Here is a 16,734-nt window from a genome sequence, read left to right as displayed (position 1 = left end):
GAATTTTGGTTTAAAACGAAACGAATATCAATGGTAGCAGCCTAAGTTGGAGACCAAAGAGGCAATACTCTCTATATCAGAGCACATAACAGACAAGGATTTGGATTTTCTAAATTTTAAATTTCACTTTAAAGACTAAAGTATGATCTTTTATTCTTAAATAGTTTCTCTCTTATATTTACTCTTAATCCCACCTATAAAATAAATGGTAAAAGATCATATTTTACTTTCTAAAATGAGAATTTAAAATTTAGAGGATCCAAATTCAACAGACAAAAATAAAGAGTTATAACTTATAAGTGTCATTGCAAACATTAAAATATGCTTTCTTTTTTTTCTTTTTAAATGGCTAAAAATAAAAATAATGTTTGTATAATTTCTCACAACATTAAAATATACTACCTACTAAAGCATATTATCTTCATTATTTTTATATATAAAGATATACTTAATTATATAATAGATTGAAGTATTGAACACGTACTTGTCTTCAACTTTGATGCATCACACGTGAAAATCAGTGACGTACACCTGCACATGAACTTTGTACTCATCCATTTCACACACACTTCATCATTATTATTATTTTCATCACCTTCTTCTTCTTCAGGCTAAGTCTTTGAGAGAAAGAGAGAGATATGGCAACGGATGTGGCAGTGCTGAAGCATGGTGAGGTGGCAGAAAAGGTGATGAACCAAAGCAACGGCCATGGATGCTGCAAATCAGGGCCTGGCTATGCTACTCCACTTGATGCCATGTCTGGTCCCAAAGAGACTCTTCTTTATGTCACTGCTCTCTACTCAGGTACCATAAATTATATGATATGGTAATAGGTGAAACTGTGAAGGTGACATCTCTGTTTAGTAGTACTATGAATAGCAATTTCTTTCTAGAAAATGTTGTTTTGTTTTGTTTGATTAGGTGTTGTTATTGATTGATGTTGATGATTCAATGAAATACAGGAACTGGAAAGGAGAAGCCTGATTATCTGGCCACAGTGGATGTGGATCCAAACTCTCCAACTTATTCAGAAGTTATTCATAGGTTACCTGTTCCTTATTTAGGTGATGAACTTCACCATAGTGGCTGGAATTCATGCAGCTCTTGCCATGGTAATCCTTCCGCGGATCGAAGATATCTGATTTTACCTTCACTGGTGTAAGAGACTAAACTGAAAAAAATAGTAATAGAACACAATATGCCCACCATTAATTTTTCTAAAAGAAATTTCCTTGTTAAGAAGTAATTGTTGGCTTATTTCAGATCCGGTCGAATATACGTGTTTGATACAAAAACAAATTCAAGGTCTCCATCTTTGCACAAAGTTGTTGAGCCTGAAGATATCATAAGTAAGACTGGATTAGCATATCCACACACAACCCATTGCCTTGCTTCCGGAGACATAATGATCTCATGCCTTGGAGATAAAGATGGAAATGCTTCAGGAAATGGATTTCTTCTTCTTGATTCAGAATTTAATGTGAAAGGAAGGTATCAGAATTCATATATTAAATTGAGAAATACAAGAATGCATGATGAACTAATTGTATGAATTGACTATGACTTAGTTTCTTTCTGGTTACATTGGTTTGTTCATTGCTTCACATTTGCTAGGTGGGAAAAACCAGGGCACAGTCCTCTATTTGGGTATGACTATTGGTACCAACCTCGGCATAAGACTATGATAAGCACATCGTGGGGCGCTCCTGCGGCGTTCACCAAAGGTTTTAACTTACAGGATGTCTCTGATGGCTTTTATGGGAGACATCTACATGTATATAGCTGGCCTGAGGGTGAATTGAGACAAACATTAGACCTTGGTCAGTCAGGGCTTATACCCTTGGAGGTAGATTGGTTTACATAAATCTAAGGATTTGTTTCTACTTTCTACCATTCCATTTATAATATAATCATGGTTAACTATAAATTTGGCTGTCTTTGACAACTAATCTATCCTAAATGCAGATAAGGTTTCTGCATGATCCTTCTAAAGACACAGGGTTTGTTGGTTGCGCATTGTCAAGTAACATGGTGCGGTTTTTCAAGACTGATGATGGATCATGGAGTCATGAGGTATGCTAGAACTAGAAAAAATAGATATCTATATATCTATTATAGTATTATCTTCTGGTTAGATTTTGTGCTTCAGCTGAGGCATGTTTGATTAATAAATAGAAATAACAATGATACTTATATACTAAGCTGACCTTTTCAGGTTGCAATATCAGTGGAACCATTGAAAGTGCAAAACTGGATTCTTCCAGAGATGCCTGGGCTTATAACTGATTTTCTGATATCTCTTGACGACCGGTTTCTGTACTTTGTGAACTGGCTTCATGGTGATATAAGGCAGTATAACATTGAGGACCCCAAAAATCCTGTACTCAAAGGCCAAGTATGGGTAGGGGGACTACTTTGGAAAGGAAGTTCCATAGTCGCAATAGCAGAAGATGGTAACACTTGGCAATCTGAAGTTCCAGAAGTTCAGGTACTAGTGCTATTTAATTTTTTCAAAATTATAGTCCACTTCAGTATGGACTGCTAGAATACCATGGTCTATTACTGAAAATGTTTTTTCTTGAAACAAGTCTAATAATATCGTTTAATCCATGTAACTGAATGCGCTGTCTGGCTAATAAGATCGAAATTTTACCTTTCAGGGAAACAAGTTGAGAGGAGGACCTCAGATGATTCAGCTGAGTTTAGATGGGAAGCGGCTATATGTTACAAACTCTCTCTTTAGTGCATGGGATAAGCAGTTTTACCCTGAGCTTTTACAGAAAGGATCACACATGTTACAGATTGATGTTGATACTGAGCATGGTGGCCTGAAAATCAACCCAAACTTCTTTGTTGACTTTGGAGCTGAGCCTGATGGTCCCTCCCTAGCCCATGAGATGAGATATCCCGGTGGCGACTGCACTTCAGATATATGGATTTAATTGCACATTATTATGATTGCTTGGTAATAAAGTTATCTTTCACAGTTAAATGGTAAAGAAGTGTCTTTCATGTAGCTTAAGGTTTCATACTAGTTACATTTATGTCATCCAAATTAATATTACCTCCAATACTGGGAGCTCTTGCTCAATTGAATTGATGAGTTGTCCTGTTTCTTCTATTGCTTTGAAAATTGTATGTTTCTCATGGATGCCATACAATGTGAATGATGGGAGGAGGGAAAAAAAGAACAAGTTAGTGATTCAGCAAGTTGCATTAGTTAAACTTAAAAAGTTATACTAAACACCAAAAAGATATAGCACCATGTAGCAAAAATTGCTTGCCCACACCAACTTAGTAACCTCACTTCATCATATGTCTCTACTTACAATTTTGTTTTTTATGTTTTTTCCCTTTACTACATTGGAGAATAATGTGTGACAAAGTGGAAGATTGAAGTTTTAGTATCATATCATTATCACAAGCAAATATGGTTGCTAATTGTAACACATTCTTGTTAGCACATAATCATCATTTTTACTTACTATTGTTGTTTTGGTGTGTATTCTTAAGTCAATATTTTTGGATGAATAAAAAATTGTATCAAAAAATGGCGGAAACAATTAAAAGGAAAGGGAAAAAGAGTGAAGTGAACACAAAATAATATGCAGGCACAAACTACAAAGTGAGTAATAAGTCAAATACCATGCTTTGAAGATACAAGAGAAATCTATGTAGGTATATGACTATATGTCCATGTTGCATTGATTTTATGGATTAAAACAACCATCAAACCACTGTATCCCACTGTATAAAAACAACTCATTAACCTTTGAACCGACAAAAATAAACATAAACTAAGCAACAGACAAAAAGTTGCTATGTACCATATTCAAAGATAAGCCATTGGAATTTTTTAATAGTACACATGCACACAAAATAAACAATTGCTTACCAAATCCATGGTTCTCTCTTTCATAATCCCATTTGTTTATATCATCTTATCTGTGCAAAATTAAATTATTGCTGAATCCCAAATAAATTACTGCTACTCTTGAATTGGACTTAATTATTGGAAGATGATCTTATCATATCAAATTTCAGTGAGTGAATCCCAGTGAACCCAATGTCAACTAGAAAGTTGAAACAAACTGTTATGTATTATTGAAAAGAAACGGTTCCAGCAATGCCATCTAAATTGTTAACATGAACAAATAAATAAAGAATAGAATCCTTGCCTTTGCAAAAATTTCAATTTGTAAGCATCATGTTTGGGATTCAATCTTTGGAGACTGTCTTAAAAAGATTTTGTAACCAGCCTCTTTATCCATTAAAGGGGAACTCCGACGGAATTAGTAATAAGCCGTTAATTTGTCGTATCGTCGACGAAGATCAAAAGACTAATGGCTAGTGAAAAAAAGAAAATGTGTGTGAAGTCATGCCCTCACTCCATTTTAGTCAAATGAGACGTAAAGAACACAGCAACAGTGTTTTGAGATCCTTTGACTAATAAAGACTATGCTATAGTCATTGTAGGTAGGGCATCAAGGTGGAAAATGTACCAAAAGAGTTGAATTCATGATTATGAGAACACATCTTTGCATCAATTTTCTCCTTTTCCTTCTTGTCATGATAATCCCCTTCCAATTTACCTAACACTGCATTATGGATATGCATACTTTCTTATATGTAATGGCATGGAATAACAAAGTTAAAATAACAAACTGAGTAACAATTATTTACAAAGGGTGAATAAATCATCAAAACTAGAGAGAGAGAGAGAGAGAGATAATTCATCAGTACCGTATTGTCCAAAAGGTTTGGTGAAGTGCGTTCCATCAACTTATCACTAATGCAGTCCCCACTTGCATCTTTTTTTCTTTTTCTAAAAGGTGCTCTCATATATTATTATTATTATTATTATTCTCTATATAGTGCTTCTTTGTGAAAGAGAACATAGAAAGTTAGAATGGCCTCAAAATCCAGCATTAGAATTGTGTTCTTCTGCTGCCTTATGCTGTGCAGCACAGCCGCTGCTTTATCATGGACAAGTAATTCACACACATGTAACGGATCCATAGCCGAGTGCAACCAAGACGACGAGCTGCTTATGGAATCCGAGATAAGCCGGAGGATCCTCGAGCAGAGGAGAATCATCTCCAATGGAGCACTTACGAGGGACAAGCCGGTTTGCAACAGTGGTGCCAGCGGCGAAGCTTATAGTAAAACAGGAGGGTGTCTTCCTCCACCCTCAAACCCTTACAATAGAGGTTGCTCTAAGTATTATCGTTGTAGGTCTGATTCTTAAATGTTGTTGTTGAATGATCCATGTCTATGGTTTTTGTGCTGTCTACTTTATAGTTTTGAAATTCTATGAAAATTTCCCACAAGATTTTCTAATAACTGACACCAGAATATCCATCTCAACAGATTCTCCGACATAACATGATCCATAACCCTGTTCTTCCGGAAAAGATGAAGGATCTTAGAATTTGCTAAATTCTGTTTAGATGATTCATACTACAGAAAGGAAAAAATTACATGTTATTCGATTTGTGTTTCGCGCTATTTAATGTCTAAATTCTACATAATAAGGTAGTCTTAAATATAGCACTAATCTTCTGTCAAAAAAGAATATATAGCATTTCGTAAATATAGACTTTCCTACTAGTTTAGGACGTGTAAAATAAAGTTATTAATAAAAAATACAAAAATTAGTAACGAGTAAAAATAAGATATATATATATTCTGCTGTGTCGAACACCTTCCCTGTTCATTACTTAATTTGACTTTTAATATTTAAAGATTAATGCTAAAACAAAATTCTGTCTCACACATCAGAAGAATAAAAACAAGGTAAAGAGAAGCTGAGCATAATTTAAAGATAAAGAAAGCTGCTTTCAGAAATACAGCAACAGCACCGTGGGTTAGCACCTGAGAGAGGCTAAGAAAGCAGTTGCTGATTTCCGGAAAAAGGCTAAAGCAGCTTCTAAAGCTTTGATTAATTAACCTTGTAAGAAAAACATAACTGGTCATATAATCCAATCACAATCTGCATGAACTACCCATCCACGACGATTCAAAATCGTACATGCCTATGCCATAAGGCGTATCTAATCTGTTATTTCTACATTGTTAAGTCAAATAATTGCAAGGACAAGAGCAAATAATTCTGAAACTTCAAACTCAACGAGACTCCCAATCCTTCAACTTCTTGCTTCCTTTAGGTTTTGCTATTGGAGCGTTCATGGCTGCCATTTTGTCGTTGTACTTTGCACGCAGTGGATCATTGTAAGTCCACCTGTATTACAATTCAACAATAGGAAGAGCATTAGAACACAGTATTACAAAAGTAATCTACAAATATATACTATAAACTTCTCCCCTTTCATACTTAAGTAAATACATAACCATATTTGGAGGTTCTAAATTACAAGAGGCAAGAAATGACTATATGCATCATTAAAACATTTCGTTCATACAAATCCTATATTTCACTGGTATACAGATCCTTGTCAGTGCTTTAAAACAGGATTAGAACAAGGGATTCTACACAGGCCAACAAGCAGCACTTTTATAACAAGAGATCATTAAGAGAGAAGAACTCATGAATGGGAAAGTAAACCAGTAGTATCATTGCACATGAATTTCAGAAGTTAATGTGGAAATGCTAACAGAAATACAATAAAAATAAAAGAACATATAATCTGATGCTATTCTTCAAATATATAGAAATGGGAAAGTTGACTTACGGATTGTTCCAATCAGTGGTGTCCTCATTGACAAGATGAGTCCATTTAGTTCTTCCACTACGACCAAAGTGCTTGACTTGCATAACCTTGGGTAATATTGTCTTGTCCATTTTATCTTCCCCAGTCGGGGCAGAGAAATCACGAGTATAAATATTATCACTTGCACTAGTGGCAGATCGATCATCAGGATTAGACTGGAAGAAAGCACCCTTGTGATAGTATTTCTGCATAAATTTCCACTTCTGCTTTGATGCTCGTACAGGTTTTGGATTCCTCCTCTCCCATTCTCTCCTCTCTTCCTCTGTCATGTTTCTTACCTTCTCAATCTCCTCCTTTTCCTTCAACATCGCTTCCCGATCCTCCCTATCCCTCTTGATCCTGCCAATCTCCCTAACTTTCCAAGCCTCATATTCCTCTGCCTCATTAATTTCATCATCAGTATCCACATCAGCAATGTTAGCCTCCATCTCCAAATTTTTCTGGATTTCTTCATCCTTCCGGATCTCCTCAACAATAAGCTGCTTTGTCTCAATCCTCCTTTCTTCCATTCTCCTTTTCCTAGCTTCCTCAGCAACCCGTTCTTCTTCTTCAAGACGCTCACGCTCAGCAATTGTATCTCTCTCTGACTTGGGAACAAACACAGGCTTCACCATAGCTACTCCAGTATATTCCTCCTCAGAGTCAGTCTCATACTCAGACTCTTCTTCCTCCTCCTCTTCTTCTTCTTCCTCCTCCTCCTCCTCTTGAGGCAGTGCTTCTTCCTGCTCTCTTTGCAACTGAAGCATCCTCTCCCTAAGTCTACTCCTCTTTTCCTGCAAGGCTTCCACATCTTCTTCTTCTAATTCCAACCCTTCCTGTATCCTAGTCTCCTCTTCAATGGTAGAAATAATTTCAGCTTGCCGAATTCGCCGATGATCAGCCCTGACTTCCTCACGGTTATCAATTCGACTCTGAGCCAAACGACGAAGCCTACGATCATCTCCCTTAACAATACCCTTATCATCTTCGTGTCGAGGAAAAGCTTTCTCCAAAGCAGCTTCCCTGGTGGGCCTAATATCGGCGGCAACATCTTCATTCTCATCATCAGCCCATTCAGGAACTTTACCAGGCCAATAACGCTTAACTTTAGTTTGGCCAATTTTACCTCTAAGCTTATCCCTTATGGCTATAACTGTATCACTAACACCCGCTGTCACCGACATTGCTCTTCCAAAGTTTAACACCACAAGACTCAAAAACAAAAGTGGTTTTTGCTTAACTTCCTTCTAAAACCCCCTATTATGCAAAAGAAATACACACACACAAAGACAAGAATAAGCATAACATCTAGAGAGCAAGAAGCAATTTCAGATGTAAGAAAACGTAAAAGGGAAAACTTTATTATAAATCTCGATATGCCAAACCCTAAAGCGTAACAAGGGGAGATAGAGCGGGAAGAGGATTCAAGATTCAATTAATTGATTCAAAACAGTGAAGACTTAATTAATGGAAGAAGAATAAGCAGCAGCAGAAGAAAGAGACTTACAGTTATGGCAGAAGCAAATAAAGGGAGAGTTACAGAAACCCTCGAATTCATAGTTATTAGAACCGAACCAGTAATTGACCTGGTCATATAACTGGGTCACTGGTTCAACCGTTGGGTCACTAATTCACCCGGTTGACCGGTCATAATTAAATAAAAATGTAAACATATAAAAATAAAATTAAAATCAAAAGTTAAAACTTAAAATCAAGGTTCTGAAAACCAGACCGATCATCGAACCGCTTTAGTTATTGGTTCACTGGTTTATTAGTCCAACCGGTTTAACCGTGGTTCAACCGGTAAATTATAAATAAACACTAAAAATAAAAATAGGAAAAAAATAATTTTCTATTATTCCACAAGGCCTGTTGATACCTGAAAAAGTATTTACCCTTATGATTATCAATTTGTCATTCAGTTTGTTACTAATCAAAATTTAAGAAAAAGCTCCACTGTTCCCCACTACATTGCCTTAACACAAATCCTGGAATACACAATGCTCTCTTAATTCCAAATTAAACTTGAAAAGTTCAAAATCACACCATATATTCAAAAGATAAATAAATAAATAAGATAATCATATTCTGCTACACATAGAAGCCTGAACAGGAGTGATTAAGATAAAAGTTAATATCAAAGTGGTGCTTTAAAATCCTAGACTACTTACAGCCATCAAATACTGCTAAAATTGACATCAGGATGTGTAGCATCATGTAATTCACTCAAGTAAATCCTATTGGAGAAAACTTGAAAGTTGAAACCAATCCAAAAATTTATAGTACAACATAATGCTTCTCAATGTAGCTAGACTAACACAGAAAAGTCACACAGTTTAGCAAATCATTATTGCAAGCCAGTCTTCTGAATAGCTACTCTTATTCCCATTCCTCCCAGCAACCACTAATGTTGAGCATTCAGGACTTGGCAACAGCATTGAAAGGGAATATGACAGTAACAGTTTCTTGCAAGTAAGGGAATCATACATGCCACAAAAATCCCCATAATGATAATGGAAAAATCACCTTCAAGATATGAGAAGAATCCCCCTTGCCGGACCAGTTTAGTAGTGATCAAGTATATATCACTTCATTAAATAATGGTATTAGTTACTAATACAATCTGTTAAAACTTTTTGGTAAAGAAACCCATCAAATCCTACAAAGGAATCAAGCTGAATCTCTTCTACAATAGCTTTCTACAGGCAGGGACAAAAATAACAAATTTGAAGGGTGAACTGGTCGGGAGGGTTGAGGAGGAGGGGAATAAAAATTAACAGAAAGAAAACATATAATAATTGACCACCTGAAACAGACTTACATATTATCAGAAGACACATCATTAGACATGAACAATTCTCAGCAACAACAAAAATTTGGCTAAGTGATTGTTTCAGCAAAACAGTAACAGATTCAAGATTCGGTGATGATAATCAGCAACAAATTCAACTCAGTGATGATTTGCATAAAAAAATTAGCTCAGTGATATTTTCAGACACAAATTCAACTTACAACAAATTCAGCAACAAATTTAACAACAAATTTAACAAATCCTAGTTCAGTTACGATTTACAGCAACATTTAGTTCAGCAACAAGGCAAATTTATTGATTAGCAATTCAGCAACATAGAAAAATATAGGGAGAAGGAAAATCTGGAAAAGAGAGAACAGGGGAAGCGATGATGCAGATACTCACCAACGGTCGATGGCGAGTGGGCGACCACCCCACGGAAGGCGATGAAGCAAGAGACAACCCCACGAGTTGCTTCTGCCGCCGGCGACAAGGCGCACAGGGAAGGACGCGAGACGTTGAGACGCTGGCGACAAGACAGACGAACCACGAGATGCCAGCAGTGTGACTGAGACGAGACTCGAGCAACAGGCCCGACGACGGCGGCGAGCGTGCGGTGGTGACGGTGAATCTAGGTGTGAGAGAGAGAGAGAGAGAGAGAGAGAGAGAGAGAGAGAGAGATGGGGGGAGCTGAAACTAGGTCATTCGGTCATTCCAAATTATAAGAAAAAAAAATCACACATGACCTGGTTCGGGTTTTATAAACCGGGCGGGTAACCAATTTTCATCATACCTGCCGAGTCAATCAGGGTTCCAACGGGTCTGATGTACAAACGGTCTAACTAGGGGTGTACATGGTCCGACCCGACTCGAAGATCCGGTCTGACCTTGAACACTTTAGGGACTATTTTGGTGTGATATCACTGGGTCTAAGGTCGGGTAAGGGTCTCAAAAATATACCCGGTCATTATTTCAGGTCGGGTCCGGGCCAAAACTCGGGTCACCCGAAGTCGGCCCGGTGGCCCGGTCATCATACACAATTAATATTGTGTTATTAGTGATGGTGATGGCTATTCTTATGTGAAATGTAAGTATTGTAAACCTTAATATTTTGTGTTATTAGTTATTATAAGACTATAAGTTAATGTTTTATGTTTAAAATGCATAAGATTTTAGACTAATGTATAATATTGTGTTATTTATATTGATTTAAATATTTGGTGTTATTAGATAATATTAGTATTGATTATGGTTATGCTTTAATTTTAGGGAAGAGTTGGTTCTTGTTATATTTTTTCTAAGTGAATTTTACCATGTCAAATAATGGTTGGAATCTTAGAAATTTGGATATTTTCACATGCTAGCTTATAAGAAGGTATCAAGGTAATGTAGTGTTAATGGCCCGGTTTTTATCCGATATAATCGTAGCCCGAAAGTGTATAGGTTTCATCGGATTTAGGACCGGATTCGGGTCTAATAAATAGGCCCGGTATATATTTCAGGTCGGATTTTGGTCACATCAAACCCGATTTCACCTAGTCCATGCACACTCCTGAGTTTAACGAGTGGCTCCATTTGACCAAATGACCGAATTTCTAATCATATCAGCTAGATCGAACCAAATTTGATAACTATGCTCGAGTTGGTATTCGCCTATGCGATCCCTCAAGGCAGAGAGAGAATCTCGCCCACTGTTGCTATCTTTTCCAAATCCTTATTAACCTACTCTCATCGATTGCAAAAAAAAAAAAAAAATCAACCAAGTTTTTTTAAGAAATGTTATATGTTAAAAAAAATACCAAATAAATTAAAAAATAAAATACTATATTCTTTTATATTCTTTTATGTCTTTACAAAATTATAATATTATACACAAATTATTTATATGTTATAATTTTTTAGTTTATTTTATTTTTTTAAAACTCATAAATCAATCACAAAATATCTTATTTACCTTATTATTTTAAAGATAAATATCGTATTAAGTATTAACTAACTATTGAAATGAATTATATAAAATTTAAACAACTTTCGCTTTCGCTATTTTAATTTGAGTTAAGTTATTATTAGATTTCAATCTCTGACTAATTAACTGTAAAAAATATTAATTAAGTCCTCTACGATAGTAAACAGTAAATATATGAGCATATAAAGTATTTATTATCTTTTAAGTTTCTATATATCCTTCATCAACTATTTTCTATTTACCACGAATTCTATCAAACAAGTCAAGGAATCTAACCATTGTTTTATAAATAAATATCGCCGTTAACGTGATTAATTGATAGAAAGACATAACATGTTCATTATTTGTTATCGTAGAAAATCAAATTGTTATTTTTTTCTTCGAAACTAATTAATTCGATGTCGAAAATTTTAGAAATTTAATTGTCACTTTACCCTCATAATTTTCTTGATCTTAAAGAATTTGGTTCCAAACAATGAGTAATAGTTCTGTACAAAGAAAGAAAAAATAATTTTCCTATATTTGTAATCTAATTTAAAATAAAAAAGAAAAGAAATTTAGTGTGAAAATTAACCAAAACCATATATCAATAATACTCATAGAGGTAGAAGAGACACCGTTCAGCAACCTAAGAAGCGTCGTTGATGCTCGTGGGAGAGCTTCAGTGCCAATCACGAGCAACCAAGCTAAGCAAAGCCACACTCTCACACGATTAGCATTGAAGAACGGCGTCGCAACTCCCATTCACGGAGAAGACGATCCGATCCCAATGCAACGAAACAAACGTCTTACCATCGCTCCAGTTTCGCCCAATCATTACAATCAACAACCAAAGTTACACAAGAAGAGCCTCCATCTTAAAAAGTTATTTTGGTTTGTTGGTAGGATTAGGTTCAATAGATTGATGTATGGTTCTGAAAATTGGATTGGACTAGTCGGTCGGACTGGTTTGACCGAGAACCGGATGCAATTATGATTTAGTTTAGTTAACAAAACCATTAAATTAAAAATCGCTTGAAAACCATTGAACCGGCTGAGAACCGGCTAGTTAAATCGAATCGGTACCCGTTCGGTTTTATGTGAACGACGCCGTTTAGTTATTTAAAAAAAATCAAACACAGGTTTGGTCAAACTGTTCTCCCTCATCATCTCAGTTTATCAAAACCGAAGAACTTCTCCCTCAAAAGAAACCTTAGCCTCCTCCACCGCCACCACCGTCGCCGTTCTTCTCACTGCCGCCGCTCGTCGTGTTCAAGATCTTCGTTTGTTTGTCTTGCTACATCCCATCTCCTCCTTCACCAGTTGCCAGCTTCTTCGTCGTGCTCGTCGAGTCATCGTGCTGCTCAGTCGCGCTTTGCCCGCCGTCCCTCATTGTCGTCCGTCGTGCTTGTCTCTCGAAGCCTCAAACCCCTCACCGTTCATCTCATTGTTCTCGAAGCCTCCAACCCCTCCCTTGATTCCCCAATCGCCAACATCCACGGGTCCTGTTCTGCCGCTCTTCGCCCGTGGTCCGTCATCGTGGTCATCACAAGGTCGCCGTCATCGTGATCATTGCTAGGTTGTCGTGGTCCGTCGCATTCAACTGCTCTTCTTCAAACTCTGCTCACTGCCCTCACTTATCAAAGGTAATGGTTGCTCTGGTCATTGCTCAAATTCGTTCTTGGTTGATTAGCTTTGCTTTGTCACTGCTTGATGATGACTCTGTCTGTCACTGCTCAAACTCCATTATGTATCACTCAATTAAATGGTCATTTGTAATCCGTTGTATTTCAAAAGATTTGTTGTTGCTGCTGTAAAACTCAATGGTGCACTTTATGCTACTGGTGGATATAGTGGAGTTGATTATTAGAATTAAGACTAGCAGAAGCCCTCGCGCATACGCGCGGATAATAGTAGTGTTTGGATGTTGTAACTGCTTTACTTAAAACATTAGATTGAATACTAGTATTGTATGTAACATATATAATGGTCTTTTGACCGATTTGAACGTAGGGAAATAAGACATAATATAAATAAGGTGTGAATATTAAAGGGAACACACAAAGAAAAGAACCATTGAATATTTTAGTTGTGTTGTACTATGTACTTCCTTTTTAGTAAAAATGGTGTAAACAATAAAGGAAACACAATAAACAAAAGAAATATAAAAGATAGGAACCTGATAGAAATTGACACAGTAATTTAGATCTATGCTCTAATGAAAAATTGGAGAAAAATATGAGTAACCATGAATATGCACTGCTTTGTTAACATTTTGCCGTTTTTGCATCAACTTGGAATATAAATGGATAGAAAAGATTATAATTTAATAGAAGTTTAAGATATTTGGAAGCAATCCAATGAAGGCAGCATAAAATGAAAGAAATCATGTTAATAGGATTTGAAAAGAGTTTAATATACTAAACAAAAAGATCTATTTGTCAGAGCATAATATGGTTTTTGTTCATATTTTCTATTCTTAAAGTAGGAAAGTGCAACATACATTGAAAGGAACAATTTTAAAGTGTATGAAAGACTTTCGGGTTCTTGTTTAAAAACATTTAAGATGGCATAATGAAAGATGTTTGGATAGTAAGTAAATGTGTAAAGATAAGGAAGATCACCATCGTTGTTGTTCGAAGGATCCGTTATTATTCGTGACATTCGATTAACAGAATTCCAAGTTAGCAAGTAACTTGGACCCCCCATAAAACAATATCGGATACAAAAGATCCCATTATCCAAACCAACAATTTGAAACCAACCTTCAAAAGATAAGAGGAAAGGAAGTGTGAAAGGTGCGCCCTCACTTGTAGAAGCATCCATTTTCATGACCTAATCTACGGAATTGCTCAATGCAAATGAATGACCAAAATGAGCATAGAGATTGCAACCGCGGCAAAGCCATCTCTTGGTTAGCTCTGTAAGGAACTCATAGGATGTCAACTTCTGCCTCCAGTAGCGGCATATGGACTGCAAATTTAAAATGGTTGGACCATCACAACAAAAAATAATTTCATACATAACCTCGTCAGGAAGTTGTGGAATAAAATTGATGTTTGGTGGTATGTCACTCATGGTGTTGAACAAATGAAAAGGGTAATTACGAATAAGGCACAAATGGACTCACTGATATAGATTAAAGAAGGATTAAGTAAGGTTGGGTAGATAGATGTTCAACTATGTGTCTATTTATAGAGCTAGTTTCCATTAATGATGAATTCAAAACTATTTCTTTTAGGTTCAGATTTGATAACTTGTAATAAATAGGATATTTTCATATTTACCTAAAACCTACATATTTGCTTTTCCAAGAATACGAATATGGCAGTAGTGCTATAAATATTGGAAACTTATACACCAGTTTTGTCAGTTTGTTTGTTGTAATTTTTGGGGAAAAAAAAAAGCAATCTTATTCAGCAATACCAATTTTGCATATGGAAAATAATAACTAAAGCAGTCTAAAATGGTATCATCAATTTAATTATTGTAATCATTATAGACAAAAAAGTTTCACTTTTCCACATTAAAATAGTGATATTTAGTGACTAATTGATTTAGTTGGATAAGAATCAGCAACCCAAACAGCATGGATCACGAATGCAAAAGTGGTATTAGAGAGGACATGGAAAAACACATTAAAAATATTTTCTTTTGCAGTAACTTTATAGTTACTGCTGTTAGTCATTAATAGCATTTCAGTGGCTTTTTCAAATACAATCTCTTATTAGAATGTACAATGACCACTTTATTTTGTTAATTGTCTATGTATAATAATACTAAACACTCAAGCACAGAGGAGATCAAAGTAATTGATAATTAGAAACAAATTGGAATATTAATTTAATATAAGTAGTGATGAGAAAGAAAATGCGGCAGGCCAAATATTGTGTTCTCATCAGTGCTTATTAATTATTGAAGGGACAAGTTAGATTTGACAAATAGCTTCTACGAAAAAGATTTGTAGAGTTAATTAATGCATTAAGATTTTAGAACCACATTTATTGACTTTTTCACAACTAAATAGAAAGACTAAAGTAACCATAAGTATAGAAGGTGTCGTTTGGTTCAATTGTAATCAGAGGACAAATATCACCAGAAAACAAATATGAACTTGTTATTCATTTACTATTATTTTTTATATAATACACATATATATAGTCGCAGAATATATAAAAATTAATACCTGCTTGGTTAAACAAAATTAATTAAAGGATTAAAATTTTGTATTTACATTTAATCCAATCCGAATTTACCTTTTTTTTTTAAACGAACGTTTTACTACAAATTATTCCCTGTTATAACATAAAATATCTTTGATGTAGAAACATTTTTTTTATCGATTCAATTGAATTACTAACATACAACACAATAAACTAATTTAACTTACCAATTTAGTTCGAAACAAACATAAAAAAACGTATTTCATTAAAACATGAGTAATTCAAGGAAACTTTTAAGATCTCACCTCATTCTACTAATTAAAAAAAGAGTAAATTACCAATTATGCCCCCGAATTTGTAAAACGCTGACAAAAATAACCCTAATATTTGATAACGACAATAATACCCTCCAAAAATTTTAAAACGGTACAAATCTGACCACCCGTGAGGAGAACCCTTCTCCGTTGAACGGCGCTTGGTGATGTGGCAAACGGAAGTCCAACGTGGCGTCCCTATTAGGCTTCACTCCCTTTACTCCCTTATTTAGAAATCAGAATGAACATTTTCCCCAAATTGAGCATAAAGCAAAACCCTAACCATTGCCATGCATGCTGGAAGCTCAGTCATGTCCAGTTATAATCGAAGGACACAGTATATGGAAAATAGTGGATCTGAAGGGCTCGAAGAACATGTGAGCAAGCCATATGATGGCACATGCTTCTGCCGTCTTCAGGTGGTGGCGTTGAAGTCGAAGACGAGGAAAAACCCAGGTAGATGGTTCTTCAGGTGTCCTCTGTGGAAGGTAAGTATGAATTTTGTGCTTCATTTGTTCCCCCCGTCGACAACTGAGCTTGATGAATGGTTATTGTATTGGGCAGACGAAGAACAGTGGGTGCTGTTATTTTCAATGGATGGACGAAACGGGTGAGGAATCTGCTGGGGTGGAGGAATGCTGTAAGAATGGCACAGTAGGATGCAATGCATGTGGAGTATTGGAAGGGAGGTTTACCAGTGTTGAGAGTGAGACGACACAGAGAGATCGAAAGATGTTGATAGAGCAGACGAAGAGAGTTGAATTGCTTCTGTGTTTCGTACTGGGTGGACTTGTACTGAGTTTGAGTTTGA

The 16,734-nt window shown here is 35.9% G+C and overlaps 3 protein-coding genes across 3 annotated transcripts; 2 read left to right on the top strand and 1 right to left on the bottom strand.

The window, feature by feature from the left end:
- The first annotated feature begins 285 nt into the window (after positions 1 to 285).
- LOC107629422 (selenium-binding protein 3) lies at positions 286 to 3,119 on the top strand. Its single transcript, XM_016332213.3, has 7 exons — positions 286 to 804; positions 963 to 1,158; positions 1,264 to 1,491; positions 1,615 to 1,846; positions 1,966 to 2,073; positions 2,216 to 2,488; positions 2,661 to 3,119. The coding sequence occupies exons 1-7, from the start codon at positions 639 to 641 to the stop codon at positions 2,940 to 2,942; spliced, it is 1,485 nt and encodes a 494-aa protein (XP_016187699.1). The 5' UTR covers positions 286 to 638; the 3' UTR covers positions 2,943 to 3,119.
- A 1,761-nt stretch (positions 3,120 to 4,880) lies between these two features.
- LOC107629424 (protein RALF-like 32) lies at positions 4,881 to 5,343 on the top strand. Its single transcript, XM_016332216.3, has one exon. It carries the CDS (start codon positions 4,910 to 4,912, stop codon positions 5,246 to 5,248), a length of 339 nt encoding a protein of 112 aa, XP_016187702.1. The 5' UTR covers positions 4,881 to 4,909; the 3' UTR covers positions 5,249 to 5,343.
- A 471-nt stretch (positions 5,344 to 5,814) lies between these two features.
- On the bottom strand, positions 5,815 to 10,224 carry LOC107629423 (uncharacterized). The gene is made up of 3 exons (XM_016332215.3): positions 9,907 to 10,224; positions 6,693 to 7,967; positions 5,815 to 6,241 (listed from the first exon to the last, which is right to left on the bottom strand). The coding sequence occupies exons 2-3, from the start codon at positions 7,892 to 7,894 to the stop codon at positions 6,127 to 6,129; spliced, it is 1,317 nt and encodes a 438-aa protein (XP_016187701.1). The 5' UTR covers positions 7,895 to 7,967; positions 9,907 to 10,224; the 3' UTR covers positions 5,815 to 6,126.
- Between the last annotated feature and the right edge of the window lie 6,510 nt (positions 10,225 to 16,734).

The sequence above is a fragment of the Arachis ipaensis genome, chromosome B3 (assembly GCF_059453495.1).
Source record: "Arachis ipaensis isolate K30076 ecotype BB chromosome B3, ASM5945349v1, whole genome shotgun sequence".
NCBI classification, from domain to species: domain Eukaryota; kingdom Viridiplantae; phylum Streptophyta; class Magnoliopsida; order Fabales; family Fabaceae; genus Arachis; species Arachis ipaensis.
This window is presented reverse-complemented; position numbering and strand designations above follow the sequence as displayed.

Coding starts and splice junctions, on each gene's coding strand:
- LOC107629422 (XM_016332213.3), top strand. CDS start 639: ATGGCAACGGATGTGGCAGTGCTGAAGCATGGTGAGGTGGCAGAAAAG. Junction 1,492..1,614: donor GAATTTAATGTGAAAGGAAG/GTATCAGAATTC, acceptor CACATTTGCTAG/GTGGGAAAAACCAGGGCACA. Junction 2,489..2,660: donor CTGAAGTTCCAGAAGTTCAG/GTACTAGTGCTA, acceptor TTTACCTTTCAG/GGAAACAAGTTGAGAGGAGG.
- LOC107629424 (XM_016332216.3), top strand. CDS start 4,910: ATGGCCTCAAAATCCAGCATTAGAATTGTGTTCTTCTGCTGCCTTATG.
- LOC107629423 (XM_016332215.3), bottom strand. CDS start 7,894: ATGTCGGTGACAGCGGGTGTTAGTGATACAGTTATAGCCATAAGGGAT. Junction 6,242..6,692: donor ACCACTGATTGGAACAATCC/GTAAGTCAACTT, acceptor ATTGTAATACAG/GTGGACTTACAATGATCCAC.